We start from the raw sequence: 17,809 nt of genomic DNA, 5'->3' as shown, positions 1-17,809 counted from the left end.
GTTGATATTAAACGAGAAGCCATCCTACAAGCAGATGCGTTTGGAGAGGTAAGGCAAGCAGTAGCTGCAACCGTACAAATGAAACCAACTCTAGATACAACCAAATTGGTAGAGGAAATTAAACAGGAGGTATTTTTGCAGCTGAAAGGAGAAATAAAAGAAATAGTAGCTGGAATGATGAGTGAAGTCCGTGAAGGAGTACAGAATATGTGGCCTAAGAGTGAGGGTGTTAGACCTAGGTATGAGTTGATGGGGGGTCGAAGAAGTTCTGATCAATTCGACCATCAGGGAAGACCTATTTGTCGGCGTTGTAAACAAGTGGGTCATATTGAAAGACGTTGTAGGACTGTAGAAGGACCACAAGGGCCTTTAAACTTATAGAGCCCACTGTACAGGCCCAAACGGTGGGTACATCAAGTAGTGGCCAATTAGAAAATAAAGATCACCTAATAGGACAATGTCCAGTCGTGCAGGTAGAAATACAAGGAGTTAAAACATCTTGCTTAATTGATACTGGCTCGCAGGTAACCACATTGACTGAAAGTTATTTTAAGAAACATTTCGAGACCGAAGGGCCAATGGTGTATCCACCCATTCAAAAATTTAACCTAGTGGCTGCTAATGGGTTAGTCATCCCGTATATTGGCTACATTGAGGTGGATTTAAATATTTGTGGCAAAGTCATACCAAAAAGGGGCGTGCTTATTGTCAAAGATTCAAACAGATCATCATATCCAGGGTTGATTGGCATGAATGTAATTAAGGAATGTAGAGAATTTTTAATGACAAAAACTGGAGATGATTACCTAGGCTCAGAAAGTGAAGTACAAGTTAAAGTATGGCGCCAGATGTTTTCTGTGTGTGAAGATTTATTACATTTTGCTGACGAGTCGGGGCAGATAAGTTCAATTTACTGGCCCCAGGGAAGGAAGAAAATAATACCACCACAGTCAGAGATGGTGATCGAGGCATGTGCACGGGTTCGGCCTGATAAGAGGGATTATGTGGGTTTGGTAGAACCATGTCCAGATGTATTGCCAGGGCAGTTATTGGTAGCCCGATCGTTGAGTACAGTTTCAAAGGGAAGGGTTATGGTTAGAATTCTTAATCTGTCCCCAGTGGCTGTGATCCTCTCCCAACGCTGCCGGATTGGACAGCTTTCAGATGTGGAGTTGTGTTCTTCTGGCCTGCAAGGAAATGTGGAATTAAGATCATTAGATGATGACACTGTGGAGGTAAGCGTGAGACAAAATAGAGTGCAGGACGACGAACAAGTGCAGATGCCATGGCCTGTTGCTGTACCGTTAGATCCACAGCAGTTTAGTCTAAAACAACAAGAGATGATTTCTGGTTTGCTGGCTAAACATCAGAAGGTTTTCTCAGAGCATGAGGAAGATTATGGATTTACAGATAGAGTCTTGCATGTAATACCAACAGGTGATGCAGCCCCAATTAGAGAACGTTACAATAGGATTCCACCAAAATTGTATCAGGAAGTTAGGGGACTTTTAAATAACATGCTTGAGAATGGTATTATTGGGGAGAGCTATAGCCCCTGGGCAGCACCTGTAGTGCTTGTCAGAAAGAAGGACGGCACCCTTCGTTTCTGCGTAGACTACAGGTGTCTGAATGGTGTTACACATAAAGATTCATATCCTTTGCCTAGAATTGAGGAATCACTAGCCTCATTGAAAAAATCTACAGTGTTTTCAACCTTAGATTTAGCACATGGGTATTGGCAAGTGGGGGTGCACCCAGCTGACAAAGAGAAGACCGCTTTTGTTACCCCAATGGGGCTATATGAATTTAATCGGATGCCAATGGGGTTATGCAATGCTCCAGGAACGTTTCAAAGGCTGGTTGAAAGCTGTCTTGGGGATCAAAATTTTGAAACTGTGTTGCTTTATCTGGATGATATAATTATTTTCTCCTCCTCTTTTGAGGCTCACATTGACCATCTGGACTTGGTTTTTAGTCGTCTTGGGGATTTTAACCTGAAAGTAAAACCAACTAAGTGTTCTCTGTTTCAGAGCAAAGTGCATTATTTGGGCCATGTGATTTCAGAAGGAGGGGTGTCACCAGACCCAGGGAAGTTGCAAGCCGTGGAGACATGGGCGGCTCCTCAGAACATTACCCAGCTTCGGGCCTTTTTGGGCCTAGTGGGTTATTATAGACGTTTTATAAAAGACTTTGCAAAGATTGCAGCACCACTGAATTCAATGTTATGGGGGACATCGAAACGACGAACTCAACCAGCTGCAGGTAAAGCAGAGCGTTGGGCATGGGGGGAGATGCAAGAAAGCGCCTTCAAGAAATTAAAGGAGAGCCTCCTGCAAGCACCCCTATTAGCATATGCTGATTTCCAGCTGCCATTTGTGCTGTATACGGATGCCTGTCAGACGGGTTTGGGAGCAGTACTTGCTCAGGTTCAAGAAGGGAAGGAGAGAGTAATTGCTTATGCAAGCAGAAGCCTACGCCCTACGGAGAGGAACGATAAAAACTATAGCTCATTTAAATTAGAACTGCTGGCTTTAAAATGGGCTATAGCGGAAAAGTTCAGGGACTATCTTGCTGTGTCTCCCTTTACTGTGTTCACAGATAATAATCCGCTGGCTCACCTGAATACGGCTACGCTGGGGGCAGTGGAGCAACGATGGATGGCCCAATTGGCTGGATTTCAGTTTGATGTGCGCTATAGACCAGGACGGACAAATGGAAACGCTGATGCCCTCTCGAGATGGCCTGGGAAAGAGACAGATGGCCAGTCTATAGAGGATGAAGCAGTGCCATGTGGTGAGCCGGGATATGTACCATCTGAAGTGGTTCATGCTTGTGTCCATGCCTTTGTTCCAGTAGTTAAGGACCAGGAGAAGGAGCCAAGCAAAGAACGAGAGCCACAGTTGACCCAGGAGGAGTGTGTCGGACCTAGTTTGTTGGATGACTGGGTGAGGGCACAGCGGGCGGATCCAGTGCTGTCACGATTGTGGATGTATATGGACAGAGGAAGAGGCCCTGGACCAAGAGAACGTGCAGCAGAGGATCGACCTACTCAAGTGGTGCTGCGACAGTGGGGTCGTCTGGGCACCGATCGAGGATTGTTGTGCCGTGAGGTATGTGATCCAAAGACATTTGACAAACTGAAACAAGTTTTGGTGCCTCAGAGTTTGCAGAACCAAGTCCTAGAATGGGTGCACGATCGTGCCGGACACCTTGGAGTGGAAAAAACTCTCGGCTTGGCCCGTCGCCGTTTCTTTTGGCCGGGGATGACACAAGGAGTGGAGAAGTGGTGTCTTAAATGTGTTCGATGTAATCTGCATAAGACCCCAGCTAATAAAGTGAGTGCCCCGCTTGTATCCATAGATTCAGATTATCCATTACAGATTGTGTCTGTGGACTTCCTGTCACTGGAGCCTGCGCGTAGTGGGAGGTGTAACATTTTAGTTATGATGGACCATTTTACCCGTTATGCTGTGGCAGTGCCAACCATGGATCAAACAGCGGTGACAACTGCAAGGGCGTTATGGGAACATTTCATTCAGCAGTTTGGGGGATTTGATCAGCTGCACTCTGATCAGGGTCCCAATTTTGAGTCTAGAGTCATAAAAGAACTGTGTGGATTATATGACATCAGAAAGTCCCATACAACACCCTATCACCCTGCAGGGAATGGACAATGCGAGCGCTTTAATCGGACATTGTTGAGCATGCTGGGTACATTAAGGGATGACCAGAAGGAAAATTGGGACCAGCATGTAGCAGAGATGGTACAAGCCTACAATAATACCCCCCATCCATCTACAGGGTATGCCCCTTACTTTTTGATGTTTGGACGATATGCTAAGTTGCCCATGGACATTATGTTGGGTCGGGGAGATGGGTTTTCAGGAACAGTTGGCAGCTGGGTGCATCATCACCATAAAAGACTGATAACTGCCTATAGTCAAGCAAGAAAACAGGTCCAGAAGGCTCAACTTCATCAAAAGAAGGGGTTTGATCGTAGGGTAAGAGGGGAACCTTTGCTAATAGGACAGAGGGTAATGGTTCTTAATAAGAGGGCCAGAGGGAAAGGTAAATTGGAGGATAGGTGGGAGAGGAATACATATGTGGTTATATCTCAACCTAATCTTGACATACCAGTTTATGTGGTAAAGAAGGAAGGGGGTAATTGTGATGAGAGGGTGTTGCACCGCAATATGTTAAGTCCCTGCAAATTTGAGGTAACCTCACATTCAGAGAATGAAGTAGGGGCGCAAGCTCCTGCTCTTCAGGTTGATCCATTGAACAGTAATTGGGGTATGTATCCTTGGGTGGGGGGCTGTCTAACAGATTTGCCTGCACCTGTAAGGGAAAATGAAAGGACTGTTATGGACAACACTGAATCAACTGCTCAGACTATACAGAGAGAAGGACTCTCTAGCCCACCTGATGTATCAGTGGAGGGTTTGAGGCGATCTGCACGGGCCACCAAGGGCCTGTTGCCTCAGCGTTACAGAATTTAAGTGGAAATGTGTGGACACATTTTGAGTAGGGGGGGTGGATGTAAGCGGTGCTTCCCAAACCAAAATGATGCGTACTGGCGTCATTTGCGTCTATGACGTTTCCAGGAGATGAACAGCTGAGTTCAATTTGTAATGAGTCCAAGCCTTTAAAAGCGATTGTAGTTTCTGGGTCAGGAGGGGTTTTTCTTGGTTTTTGATTGCAGGTGCTGCTGAGCCGCTGGCCAAGGCTATCGTGCCAGGACGTGGGCATGATGTTGTGCGCGAGCGAATGACTGGGAGGGATAATTGGTAGTGCTGGGGTTTCCCCGGACTAAAGTTTCGGCGGCCGCTGTTGACTTCCAATCGCTGTATCCCACGTCCGGTAGCGGGTAAGCGGGCCAGCAGCACAATACTGTTGCGGGGTGTGTGTATTGCATTTTGTTCGCCGGGAGTTTGAGTGAGTTTGATTGCTCCCGGCGCTTGTAGTCTGTCTGTTTGTGCGTGTGTGTGTGTGCGTGCGTGCGTGCGTGCGTGTGACGGGGATGAGCGCAGGCTAGCATCACGCTCCATACAGGAAATGTTAAATGACGACGGCTTGATATTTAGCTGGAGTGGTATTGATGGTAGCTTATGATTTGATTGCTGTGTGGAGTCTATTTATGGGTGTTATTTATACATTTATATTTATGAGATTTACTGTGTGGTGTATTACAACTCTGGGTTGATGTGAAATGATGATGTGTTGCACAAATACGGTTGATACCCCTTGTTAAATGCCTTGTGGTGGTCATTTTTAATTGCCTTACCTAATAATTTTTATACAGTCCGCTAACAATCTTTACATCATGAACTTTGTCCTTTTGATTCCCTACCTGCTGCTCCCCTTGTGTGGAATTTTAATCTTTAAGATTATTGTATAAAATAAAGGTGAAATTAGTATTTAAATGAATTGAGTGTTTGACGTTTACTTGATTATTGTGGCCCAAAATAAATACTGTATTTTGTCCAGCAAAGAACTTGTGTTGTGTGTGAATACTTTATGCCCTTTTTGGGAGGGTTACAACTACATAAGCAGCATATAACAAGTAATGACTCTCTTGAATTTCAACATGGACAACATGAACTGGTTGGAGAAGAAACAGCGGACCTGTCGATTTATGTAAAACCGCCGGCCTCTGGGGAACAACAGGAGGACCCTACTATGGAAGGAAATCATGCTACTGTCAATGATAATACAGAATGCATATGTGAACATGAGTAAAGAGATAATCTTTCCCCAGATAAAGGACAATCGGATAATGGAATGGAATGAGACCTATCAACAATCGACTTCTCAGCTTTACTGGAAAGGGAAAAGCTGACCGATAAGCTGAAGGGGACCACTGCTGCATCAACATTACAAATATTAACCTCCAGAGGTGGATAGTAGTCAAGGAAAATGCTGGAAAAGACAAACACTTGAGTAATTGGTTTGCCTCCATATTTGGATCTTGGGGACAATGGTTGATAAAGTTGACGTATTTGGAGGTTACCATACTTGTTTTAGCTTAACTTTGTTGCTGTGTTGTGTCATTCATCAGATCAATGCTAGCCAGTGCTGCTGCCACACACATGGTTACTGTGCAAGTACAAGGAACAGTGCAAGCCCACCTCAACAGTGACTATGGCTATGAAAATATGCTTCCAAAATCCTCAGATTGGTCCATTGATGAGAACGTTACCACAAACCTGCTTGGATGAGTATCAAACCTTTTTTATCTTTTGTTTTTGAGTGTGCCGTAATTCTTGTTTTTATGTTATTCCTGTTTTGTGGAAAAGTAAGGGAGATTTTCAAGCGTAGACAGACCTTTAGAATAATGAATAGTGTAGGCAGGTAGTTAGAGGATATTTTGTTTTTTATTTTGGCACTTAGACTCTTTTACATATATATGCCAAAAATTATTCCTATACAATGCAAGTAATCTTATGTTGTTTTCTATTTTCTTTTTCCTCTCGTTCTTTTTTATCAGAATGACATGAATGAAAGGAGGGTTTCAAGCAGGTCATTATCTGTGCTACGAGACAGAAGTGCAAACAGAAGGACCTGAAATTAAGGATATTAATCCTATAATCTACAATATTATCTTTTAATACTATATTGGTTATGTTTCTGGGTATGAAATGGACATTTATCGAAGCTGCAGGGTTCACATACTCACAGGGAAAAAGGACTTGAACTGAGTGCTTAATGGAACCAACTGTCACGACCCGGCTCAAAGGCAATGACAAAATCAAAGGGAGGACATACACCAGATGGTTTGGTACCAAAAGTATTTATTTAAACATTAACGAATAATAAAGTGCTCACTTTAGGTAAGCCAAAATCAAAGATTAACCAAAGCTAAAAAGAAACTAAACAAAACAAACAGGAGCAAAAGCACGGCTTTCCAGAAGCCAACACTGCTGGCTTTTATAGAGGGGAACTCAAGTGTTCCCAATTGAGCAGATGAGTCTCTGTCCTTCCCGCTTTCGGCCGATCAGTGGGTGGGTCAAAGAGACTTGTCACACCAACGATCATCTTGAAGCTGGCGAATGCTGTAAGAGTAGGCTCTACTGATGGCTTAAAAGCCTGCTGCTCGCTCCAACACCAGACAATACTTAGTAGTACCTCTGGCAATGTGGGAGCAATCATCTGAAGACCAGTAGACAGTATCTTTTACTCCTTTCTAATCAAATAAAGGGGGAGATGTTTGGTTCCGCCTCTCCACTGGAGTGCAGCATAGGGAGGTTGACATTTGGTAAAGACTGTGAAAGGCAACTTTTTGTTGCATTAGTGAGGTTGATTGTACTGATATGTTCGTACCTTATGCTGCATTCCGGTTGAGGGTTAGGAAAGAGACTTTCTTTTGATATAGTCCCTCTAAAGGCTGATTTTTACTTCTGCGTCAAGCCCATGCTTATGCTACGGCGCTGACGCATAGCCCTACGCCGTGGCCGTCGATGTTGCTGACGTGCACCTGTCAAAAAATTTAACTACACGTCGTGCGCAAGCTCTGTGATTAGTCGGCTTAGTAGCGCTGACGAGTCTGATTGGGACTGAGAGCCTTGCAGGCCCAATAGAGCGATTGTTTACAAGTGTGAAGTCCCGTGAGGAAGCTCCAGATAAAAAGTTTGTTTTGTGTTTACCTCATAGTAAAGTTGTTGCACGTCCGCCGGTTTCTGCTTAAAAAAGAGCGAGTTTGAGTCACTTGTACATTCAGGAAGTGTTCAGGAAAAACAAAGCACCAGCGAAGAAACTCAACACAGAGGAACATTTACACCTCACTGCCAACTAGCGTTTCGGAAGTGTTAATGCAGACCAACAGAGACAGCGCGCAGAAGTATAAATGCACAGCTACGCGTTGAATATTTAGCAGACCAGAATATTTTTTCCACAACAATTTACAATCACTTGTCTAACTGTCTTTGAATAAATCATAAGGTATGAACTCCTATTTTACAAACATACAAGGGCAATTAATGTCTATTTGCTCCGTGCGCTGCTCCAGATAGACAAACAAGCTACATCATCCTTTACCTTAGGTTCTTCGCAACAATATTAGTCCATTTTCAGCTTTTTCTGTTCTTGTGTGAATGAGTAATCCCCTGCTATGTCTTGTAAGTGCCAAATGCAACAAATTTGGGTCATGAAATTCCAACATTCAAAAAAATACGATAACGTATTTACAAAATGACCCTTTTTTTTATACTAGTCATTTTTCAAAATCTTTTGTTAGACTTTGCACATTACTTTTCTAAAATATCTATTTGTATATAATTGCAGTTTATTTATATTTGTACATTATTTATTTTACATTTAATGTGTGAAGGCCGTTTGGACATTGAAAAATAAAATGGAAAAAAGTACTACTGTGCCATTTGCTTTTTTGATATAGTGTTATGATTTTGATGTGGTTATGAAAAAGTAAAATTATGATTTTTGTGATAATAACCCTTGTAATATCTTGTTTTTCACTTTTGACAGGTAGGAAACTTGTGTTGTTTTTTCCCACCCTTCGGTTAAACTAAAATGATTCTTGCATACTACATGATTAAGACAAAATAATTTTTTCTCGTGCGTCCTGACATATGCTGGTAACAAACAAAAACTGTCCTCAGTTTGATAGAACACACAGGGCCTGAGTTATGCACTAAGACTTGCTTTAAAACAAAAAAAAACAAAGCTGTTTGTGTTGAGGTGGTTCATCATAGGACAGAAAACATATATATCAATAGTTAGCATTTAACAGCAGTGTTTTTTGTAATTTCAAAGGGTTTTCTTTAAAATGACATCAAGATATAGCATTTATTGTACTTTATGTGGGTGTGGTGAGACTTTAAATTTAGGTAGGGGGAAATACTTTTTTTTTTGACATGTTACCTTCTTCCAGTTGGAATAGAATAACTCTTGCATGCATTATTATAGGGAGAAATGTATTTTTCTTGTGTTTACTGACACCTGCTGGAAAAAAATGGAATTTTGATGGAGCACTCAAGGCCTGAGTTCCACATTTTTAACTTCAGTTTATATAAAACAGTATTTTATGAAATTTCAAAGGATTTCTTTTAAAATTATACCAAACTTTTGTATTTATTCCTATGCATGTGGTTATGGAAAGCTTTTTTAAATCGGAAGGCCAAATTAAGGCGGAAATACCCAAAATAGCCCAAAAGCTTAACAGGTCAATTTCTGATGAGCTGCTGAAACTCATCCCACACTGATGTTGCGGTCACACTAGAGTTTGAGCATGCAACATTTTGTTGTATGGCGCTGCGAAAAGGGGCGGGATTAAACAAGATGATTAGACATTAAAAAAAGTGAGCGATTGTCCAGAGAGGTCATGTTTTGATCTTCGATTGGTCTCACACAGTCAAGTAATGCGATTTCGCAGGTCAGAGTTTACCGAGCTTGAACTCTGCAACGCAGTGAACTGCAAAACTTGATACACAAACTTTCGTTTACAGTCTGACGGATTTGCGTGCATATGAATGGAAGTCTATGGGGAGAAAGGTCCAGTGTAACCGTGGCTTAGGTGCAAGTAAATGGTTTCTCTCCAGTGTGGATCCTCATGTGTCGGTTAAGTTGTGATGATTGTATGAAACTCTTCCCACACTGAGTGCATGTAAATGGTTTCTCTCCAGTGTGGATCCTCATGTGGTGATTAAGGTGTGATGATTGGCTGAAACTCTTCCCACACTGAGTGCAAGTGAATGGTTTCTCTCCAGTGTGGATCATCATGTGTTGATTAAGGTTTGATGATCGGCTGAAGCGATTTCCACACTGAGTGCATGTGAATGGTTTCTCTCCAGTGTGGATCCTCATGTGGTGATTAAGGTGAGATGAGCAACTGAAACTCTTCCTACACTGAGTGCATGTGAATGGTTTCTCTCCAGAGTGGATAGTCATGTGTTCATTAAGGGATGATGATTTGCTGAAACTCTTCCCACAGTGAGTGCATGTGTATGGTTTCTCTCCAGTGTGGATCATCATGTGTAGATTAAAGTTTGATGATTGGCTGAAACTCTTCCCACACTGAGTGCATGTGAATGGTTTCTCTCCAGTGTGGATCATGATGTGTCGGTTAAGTTGTGATGATTGTATGAAACTCTTCCCACACTGAGTGCATGTGAATGGTTTCTCTCCAGTGTGGATCCTCATGTGGTGATTAAGGGATGATGATTGGCTGAAACTCTTCCCACACTGAGTGCATGTGAATGGTTTCTCTCCAGTGTGGATCATCATGTGTTGTTTAAGAAATAATGAGTGTCTGAAACTCTTCCCACACTGAGTGCATGAGAATGGTTTCTCTCCAGTGTGGATCATCATGTGTTTATTAAGGTGAGATGAGCAACTGAAACTCTTCACACACTGGGAGCATGTGAATGGTTTCTCTCCAGTGTGGATCATCATGTGGTAATTAAGGGATGATGATTGCCTAAAACTTTTCCCACACTGAGTGCAAGTGAATGGTTTCTCTCCAGTGTGGATCATCATGTGTTTATTAAGGTATGATGATTGGCTGAAACTCCTCCCACACTGAGTGCATGTGAATGGTTTCTCTCCAGTGTGGATCCTCATGTGGTGATTAAGGGATGATGATTTGCTGAAACTCTTCCCACACTGAGTGCAGGTGAATGGTTTCTCTCCAGTGTGGATCCTCATGTGAATCTTAAGATCGCCTTTTCTTCCAAAATTACTTCCACACTGAGTGCAGGTGAAACGATTCTTGTCTCTCCTTTTCAAAATACCATCAGTCTGTAAATGAGTTTTTTCCTCAATTTTGACATGATGTTCCTCCTCTTTCCTCTCATTCTCTTCAATTAGGTCTGAAATAAATAAAACATTAGTTTTCATTAAGTCTTAAAACCCTCATCAAAAGCGTAAAGGTGAAAAGACACTGGAAACATTGGCTACACACTGTAATTTTGATGCACATTAAATGTAAAATAAATCAGATCATATTTTGTTCAGTCCATTAACGTATGCACATTTAAGCAGATTCAATTCATCTTCATCTAGTCCTTTTACAATGCAAGTTGTGCTGAAGCCACTTAACTTAGAAGTTCTGGTAAATTGAAACTGTGTCAGTCCAGCTTTCAGAGTTTCTCATAAAAGTCATTTTGGTCATATTGATCAGACACAGATTTGAAAGCTGTAAAAAGCCTATTTTTATCCATATATATTCAGAATTACAACAAAATGTTTTTCTAAAATTTGTAAAGCAGACAGGAGATACTTGTTCATTCTGTGCCTGACTGGTAAATGCATCGGAAAAAAAAAAAAGTTCTGAGGTAACAGTTGAACAGCTGAATATTTGCCTCGCAAACATGAGACATACCTGTACAGCATCTGCATAAAGGCTGAAATATGCACCTTTCCCCTTGTGTGCTGTTGGGTCATTTTCATCCATTCTGGGTTGATTTTGTGGATTCATTTGGTCAAAACTTTCTGTGTTTTAACAAACGGACTGATATTTGGGAACATCTTATTTTGACATAATCTGGGAAAATGCTTTGAAATAAAAAACAAATCTCTCATCCGTTTCTGTAATAGTTAAATTACAGTGAGTTCATGCATCTAGCATATTGTTTTATAGCTATATTCTACTGTAACATGCATATATACATATATATCTCACAAAAGTAGCAGAACATTCCAGGAAATCCCTAATATGGATGACAATTAAAATTACAGTTAGCATTAAATAATAAATCGACTTTCTTATAAATATACCTAAGATGGCTGGAAGTACACATATAAACCATTTATTGGCGCAGTCGTGTAAATGATCAGTTGAAGCCTTTTAATATTTACTCAGATCTTATTTTCATTCAACAGCAATAGCTGGATGCCTTCATCCATATTAGGGATTTCCTGGAATGTTCTGCTACTTTTGTGAGGCATATATGGAATTTCTGCTCAAGTGTAAATGAAATAGGCATTACATGCATTTAAAGTGCTACAATGCCCACATAAACCTATTTTGAGGAAAACTAAAAAAAAAAGAAAATAAATAATTTTCTACTTAAGAAATAATTTATTGTACCATTTTTGATACAATTGTTGTTATTTAAAAAATAGTAGCCTATTGAACATCAATATATAGCAAAGTAATGAAGTCAGAAATTCCAGTATCTGGACAACATTACACCTTTGGAGGAGATCGGAGGCTCAAGAGGTATGATATGGCTCATAACAGACTAGTAAATGAGAAGTGGGTTAATTTATAAATGTTTTTTTCCATTTTGATGTTACGAGTTACGCTGGATCTAATCTCACTATATTTGCTAAAAGTGATATTTAATTCACCTTGTTCTCTGTATCTAACGTAGGGCTGGACAATAATATAATATCAATATATCACGATAGATTTTTTTTCAATAACGGTGATATGATTTTTAAACTCATTTCCGATATTTCGATACATTTGTGTATATGTTTTACATATGTTTTATTATGTTTTGTTATATAATATATATATATATATATATATAATATATATATATATATATAATATATATATATATATATATATATATATATATATATATATATATATATATATATATATATATATAAGATTTTCTACCTTGTATCATTTGTCACTAAATGACTTTCCGTGCTCAGAATGAGCGTGATGTCACTTGCATGATGACAGCGCTCAGAAGTTGGTTAAGCTGCTCTGCCACAGAAAGCTACAAAATGAGCGACCTAAATACACATATAGAGGAACAAGCTTCCAGAAGTAAGAATGCAGACAAAGTAGTTGATGTGGACGTTGTTTGGCTTTTTAAGTTCCGATCAGCTTTTTGTTTCGGCGCTCTGCAAACTGTGCGGGAGAGCGATGCCGACTAGCATCGGAAACACATCAAATAGGTTCATAAAAGTTTAAATCAACCTGTCGCCTCACCATCCACCTTCCCGACACCAAACACAGATGGCTATGAGCCGCAGTGTAGGGTTTTGCATGTCTACACATGAATATACACATATAAACATATACTATGTTCAAAACAAGTATGACACTTGCACATATTTAAACCTACTGCATGCATACACCCACATACACATACACAGACATATAAACTCGATCCGAACATAAACTTAATCCTTGGATTAAATTAAACACAAACACACACAAACACAAAACTCTCTGCATGCTGGTATAGCACGCAAGGAAACTTACAAAATAAAATTCACAAACATATGTATCAGGAATCTGGTTATTTCAAAGCTGATGAAATAGAAAGAATTTGAATAATAGAAGTATTAAATCTGTTAAATAATGAAAATGTGTTATACAAAATGTTAGTTTATATAAATAGACAATATAAAAAAATAGAACTATTTTATGTTAAATCTTTTAACTTAATTAGGTAAATACATACACAAAAATAGTCAGAAAGAACCCTAAAAGGACGTTTAAGATAAAAAGCAACCAGAACTTTAAATATACTCAAACAACTCTTTTCCTTTGCAAATATTAATGTAGCCTATACTCTTTTTAATTTGTTTTTTAATTATAATTATTATTCTTTTTCTATTTGGATTTTGGCATTATTTGACCAGAAATAATAAACTGCAGAAAACAGTCACGCTACTTGCTCTGCAAACAGGTGTGTTCATGACTATAAATACAAATAAAAATAATAAAATGAGAAAATATGACTTTGCAACATCAAGCAGCATTAGGCATGGGCCAGTATAAGATTCTGACAGTATGATATCCTAAAATATATTTTCTTCTGAGAAACTTTTAAAACATTTTTGAGCAGTAAACATGTCAGGCTAAATAATTGAAATGAATCACAGATTTCTTTACGATTTAAAACAGCCTCTTTGGTCTTTACTGCAGGAGATACTGTTGTCCTAAAAAACAAAACATTAAAAAAAATCTTACATATACTGTAGGAACGGTGCAGCAGGAAATGTTGGCGGTTTTAAAACCTTGACTTTTCCAAACTGCGGTAAACCTTGAATATAGTTATTGTCCCATGCCTCAGCAGCATAACACTGATATTTATGATCTAAAAATTTATTCTTTAAAAAAGTCTCAAACAAAAAGATTCTAATGGCGCCGCCTGTTGGTGCATGAAGAATATGGTCTATATTCTGCGAATGTAAAATATTTTATAACAATTAATTATTTTAGTGTCCATTTCATTTAGCATGCGCTTTATTGGGGGGATCCACATTTTTTACATACTGTAAAATAGGGTTTCTGCAGGTTTTACAAAGTTAAATTTAAGACTTTATGATATTTTTAAGACCATTATGAATGAAATTTTAGACTCATAAAGGGCTAAAGGCTAAAGAACTTTTCAAATGGCCCAGATGGAAAAGATTTTTATTTGCCCCATCAAAATAAAATTTCTTTTTAAAAATAAAAAAATGAACAAATGTTTTTAAAGTTTTAAAAACTATAACAAACTAAATCTATGCACAACAATCTGTCCAGGTTGATATCCACAGCAGTAAATACATGGAGCACGTTTAAACAAATGTTATTGGGAGTAAAATAATTAAACCATTATGATAAATAGAGTTAAAAAGACCTTTTTGAATAAAAAGTTGAAAGTTTTATTAAGTTGAATTGTTGGTGATTGAATAGGTTTTGGCCAGATTGGGTAGAAAAACATGAACAAAAGAAAATAAAGACTTGTATAAAAAAGATTTAAGACCTACAACACAACATTTCAGTAAATTTAAGACTTTTTAAGGCCTAAAATGTTAAGTCTTTTATGAGAATACTGTAGGTCAAATATCGTCAGCTTAGTTAAACCTTTTATTAATTTATTGTTTTTATTTATTTTATAAAGCACTAAGGATGCTTTACAAACAGTAAAAGAACAAGAAAAGCAATAACGTTAAGAAGGTAGAGAAAATGGGAGACTAAAAACACATAAAAGACAAAAGACATGAGAACAAGTGACGAAAGAAACTCATTCTGTCTTTTAATGAGTGCTTATGTGCATTTATGAGAACTAGGCAGCACACTCAGGGCTGCAAGATGGATTTAATTTAGTATTCTTATTATTAAAATATATCTGAATGAGGATCAAATGACTGAGTTGGTCTTTGAGAATAAAAGTCAACCTGTTTGTTCCTGCAGGTCTTCCTGTTTGACTGTGAATGTTTCTTCAATCTTCACATCTTCACTCTCCTCTTTAATAAACGCCATCTTTATAACAGTGTGGAGATCAGTCGCTTCAGCAGGAGTTTTTCTCTGAGTTTGGACACTTTATCCTGTTTAAAATTAACAAAACAATAAAAATGTCCCGTTTAAAATAAATTAAACAATGAACAGATACAAAATAACTTCTCTTAACACTTGCTTAAACAGTTTCTTTTAATTATCAAAAAGAAATCAGGTAAAACATTTTTTTTTAAATAGAGGTAAAATTGGTTTTATATTCGCACATTCGGACTTTCCCCTTAATGATATAATTTCATTAAAGTATAACTTAAAGTAACTATAAAGTACAACATTGTTCACAGTCAAATAAACAGTGTTAATGTTGTTTTCAAGTCACACTTGCAAGCTAATTCCGATCAAATATTTAAAGTAACATGGTAAACAATATATAGACTGCTAAATAAACGAATGTGTGAATATAAAACCAACTTTTCCTCTTATCAGAAAAGTTTGAGAAACCCTGCTTTAAAACACTATTACACTCTTTTCGGTTTCAAACAATAGCCCTCTGCTACTGAGAATAAAATAGTACTACGTTGCATAAAGGGCTTAAATATTATTGTCCAAAGCAGGTACATAATTTAGCATCGGATAAAAAAAAATCTGAAACTTTAATTAAATCGGGTTATATCCGTAAACGTTTAAAAACACAAACCTTTCTCCAGTTGAATCACAGCGCTGAAGCGGCGCCGCCTGATGACGTCACACGTCACGACAAAATAAAAGTCTATTTTGTTTCGCTTTTTTGCCACTTACTGTTGCAGTCATGACTTATTTATACATTTCTCCCATGTTTTTCACTTTATAATATTTCTGCTCTCTCTTTCTCTCTCTCTCACACATTACACATTTTAGGAGCTTTTTTGGCATGACAAATAACTACATTTGTATTGTCAAAGCAGTGCAGCGTTGCTGTGTACAAACAAGACAGTGAAAAAAGGGCAGTAGTGCAAACAAATATGGATATAAAATATAATACAGAGAAAACACAGAAATAAATAAAATAAAAATAGATTAATGAAATTAAAAATAAATTAATAAAAATAAAAAGATTAATAGAAAATATTTAAAAAATAGATTAGATTTCTCTCTCTCTCACACAAACACACACTTCAGTATTTAAAGTTGATCAAAAAAATTTAATCTAAACATTTTAAGCCAATTTTGAGAAACTTTTTTTAATCCAGTTCATGATGACTTGCATGTCTACTACACATTACTTCCTATTAATATCTGAGTCCAAATCTCATCCTCATAATTATGTCCTCTTCTATTTCTACAACCTCTATAGGCCTATATAGGGTTTCTTATTGTTTCATATAAATTGTCGTCTCTTATAATCTGTTCCACGTTTCCTGCCATTCTTTAGCAATCTTCAGTGATAATATTAAATTTACGAAAGCATTAAAGGGGTAGTTCACATAAAAATTACAATTCTGACATTTTTTTCATCCTCTACTTGTTCCAAACCTGTGTGAGTTTCTTCTGCTGAATGGAAATGAAGAGAATAGGCTACAGGGTCAAAAGGCAGCCACTATATGGTTCAACAGCGCCTACTTTGGGCATGGCTGCTTTTTTCAACATTTTCTGGCACACAAAATGTTCTCAGAACTCGATTACAACTTAACCACTAAAGTCACAGTCAAAGTCAATGTTTTTGGTTCCTTTTCTGGACTTTTGAGCATCTCGGGACTCTTGCTGTGTATGACAGATGAAGGAGCTCTCAGATTTCATCTAAAGTGTCTTCATTTGCATTCTGAAGATGACCAAAGTTCTCAGGGGATTAAAACAACAGGTAGAGGGACAATCGTTCTCGAGTGCCTAGTGTACACTATAACACGCATTCCACCACTGCTGATATACAGCCACATTGCACTGCTTTATTTATTTATTTATTTATTTATTTATTTATTTATTTATTTTTATTGCAATAACAACAGGCCATTACAACAAATAGAAATACAAAAACTGATAGCACTGATACTTGTGATGATATTGCCAGGTAGGAGGCGACGTTCGCGCGACCTTGCACAACGTTCCCTGAAAGTTCCCTAAAGGTAATAAAAATCCAGAACCTTTACAGAACATTAGGGACGTTCTTAAAACGTTCTCTTTTAGTCATAAAATAACGTTACCAGTATGACTTAAGGAGGACATTCTGTTTTGGCCATTCTATGGTCACATAATAACGATACAAAGAGAACCTTTCTAACATTTACAGAACGTTTTCACATGGTCTTTTTTTAGTCATATAATAACGTTATGAATATGACTTTAGGAGGACGTTCTGTTTTGGTCCTGCAATGGTCACTTAATAACGTTACAAAGAGAACTTTTTTAACATTAACAGAACGTATCTACATAGTCCTCCTTTAGTCATATAATAACGTTTCGAATAAGACTTTAGGAGGACGTTCTGTTTTGGTCCTGTAATGATGTTACAACAACATTTCACAGCACCTGGAATTAACACAAATGAGTTTGAAGTTACAGTGTGTCTCATCCATTTGTGATTAATGTAAAAAACAATTATCTACAAAGGACAAAAGTAGCAAAAATGGACAGTATGTGATGGCTTTACTGTGTTAAACGGAAAAGGTTTTGTCAAAGAGTATC

General features: G+C 38.2%; 2 protein-coding genes across 3 annotated transcripts in view; both read right to left on the bottom strand.

The window, feature by feature from the left end:
• The window catches only part of LOC137490932 (uncharacterized), a 137,504-nt gene extending 126,681 nt beyond the window's left edge, over positions 1-10,823 (bottom strand). The window contains exon 1 of the mRNA XM_073947762.1: positions 10,451-10,823. The gene's annotated coding sequence lies outside the window, so the exon portion shown is untranslated. The remainder of the gene's footprint in view (positions 1-10,450) is intronic.
• LOC101884055 (uncharacterized) lies at positions 6,775-15,909 on the bottom strand. 2 transcript variants are annotated; one of them, XM_073947592.1, is made up of 3 exons: positions 15,472-15,909; positions 15,094-15,320; positions 6,775-10,823 (listed from the first exon to the last, which is right to left on the bottom strand). In XM_073947592.1, exons 2-3 carry the CDS (start codon positions 15,176-15,178, stop codon positions 9,526-9,528), a joined length of 1,383 nt encoding a protein of 460 aa, XP_073803693.1. In that variant the 5' UTR covers positions 15,179-15,320; positions 15,472-15,909; the 3' UTR covers positions 6,775-9,525. The 2 variants fall into 2 exon arrangements, with proteins under 2 accessions (XP_073803693.1, XP_068076025.2); XM_068219924.2 differs by having other exon boundaries at positions 15,094-15,243; positions 15,849-15,909.
• Positions 15,910-17,809: the final 1,900 nt, after the last annotated feature.

The sequence above is a fragment of the Danio rerio genome, chromosome 4 (genome assembly GCF_049306965.1).
Source record: "Danio rerio strain Tuebingen ecotype United States chromosome 4, GRCz12tu, whole genome shotgun sequence".
NCBI lineage: Eukaryota > Metazoa > Chordata > Actinopteri > Cypriniformes > Danionidae > Danio > Danio rerio.
The sequence above is the reverse complement of the archived record's forward strand: the minus strand, read 5'-3'. Positions and strand labels throughout refer to the sequence as shown.

Bases quoted from the DNA above. Each gene is read 5' to 3' on its own strand.
- LOC101884055 (XM_073947592.1), bottom strand. From the start codon at position 15,178: ATGGCGTTTATTAAAGAGGAGAGTGAAGATGTGAAGATTGAAGAAACA. The intron at 10,824-15,093 runs GTTGACTTTTAT...TATTTATTTCAG, and splicing joins AGACCTGCAGGAACAAACAG to ACCTAATTGAAGAGAATGAG.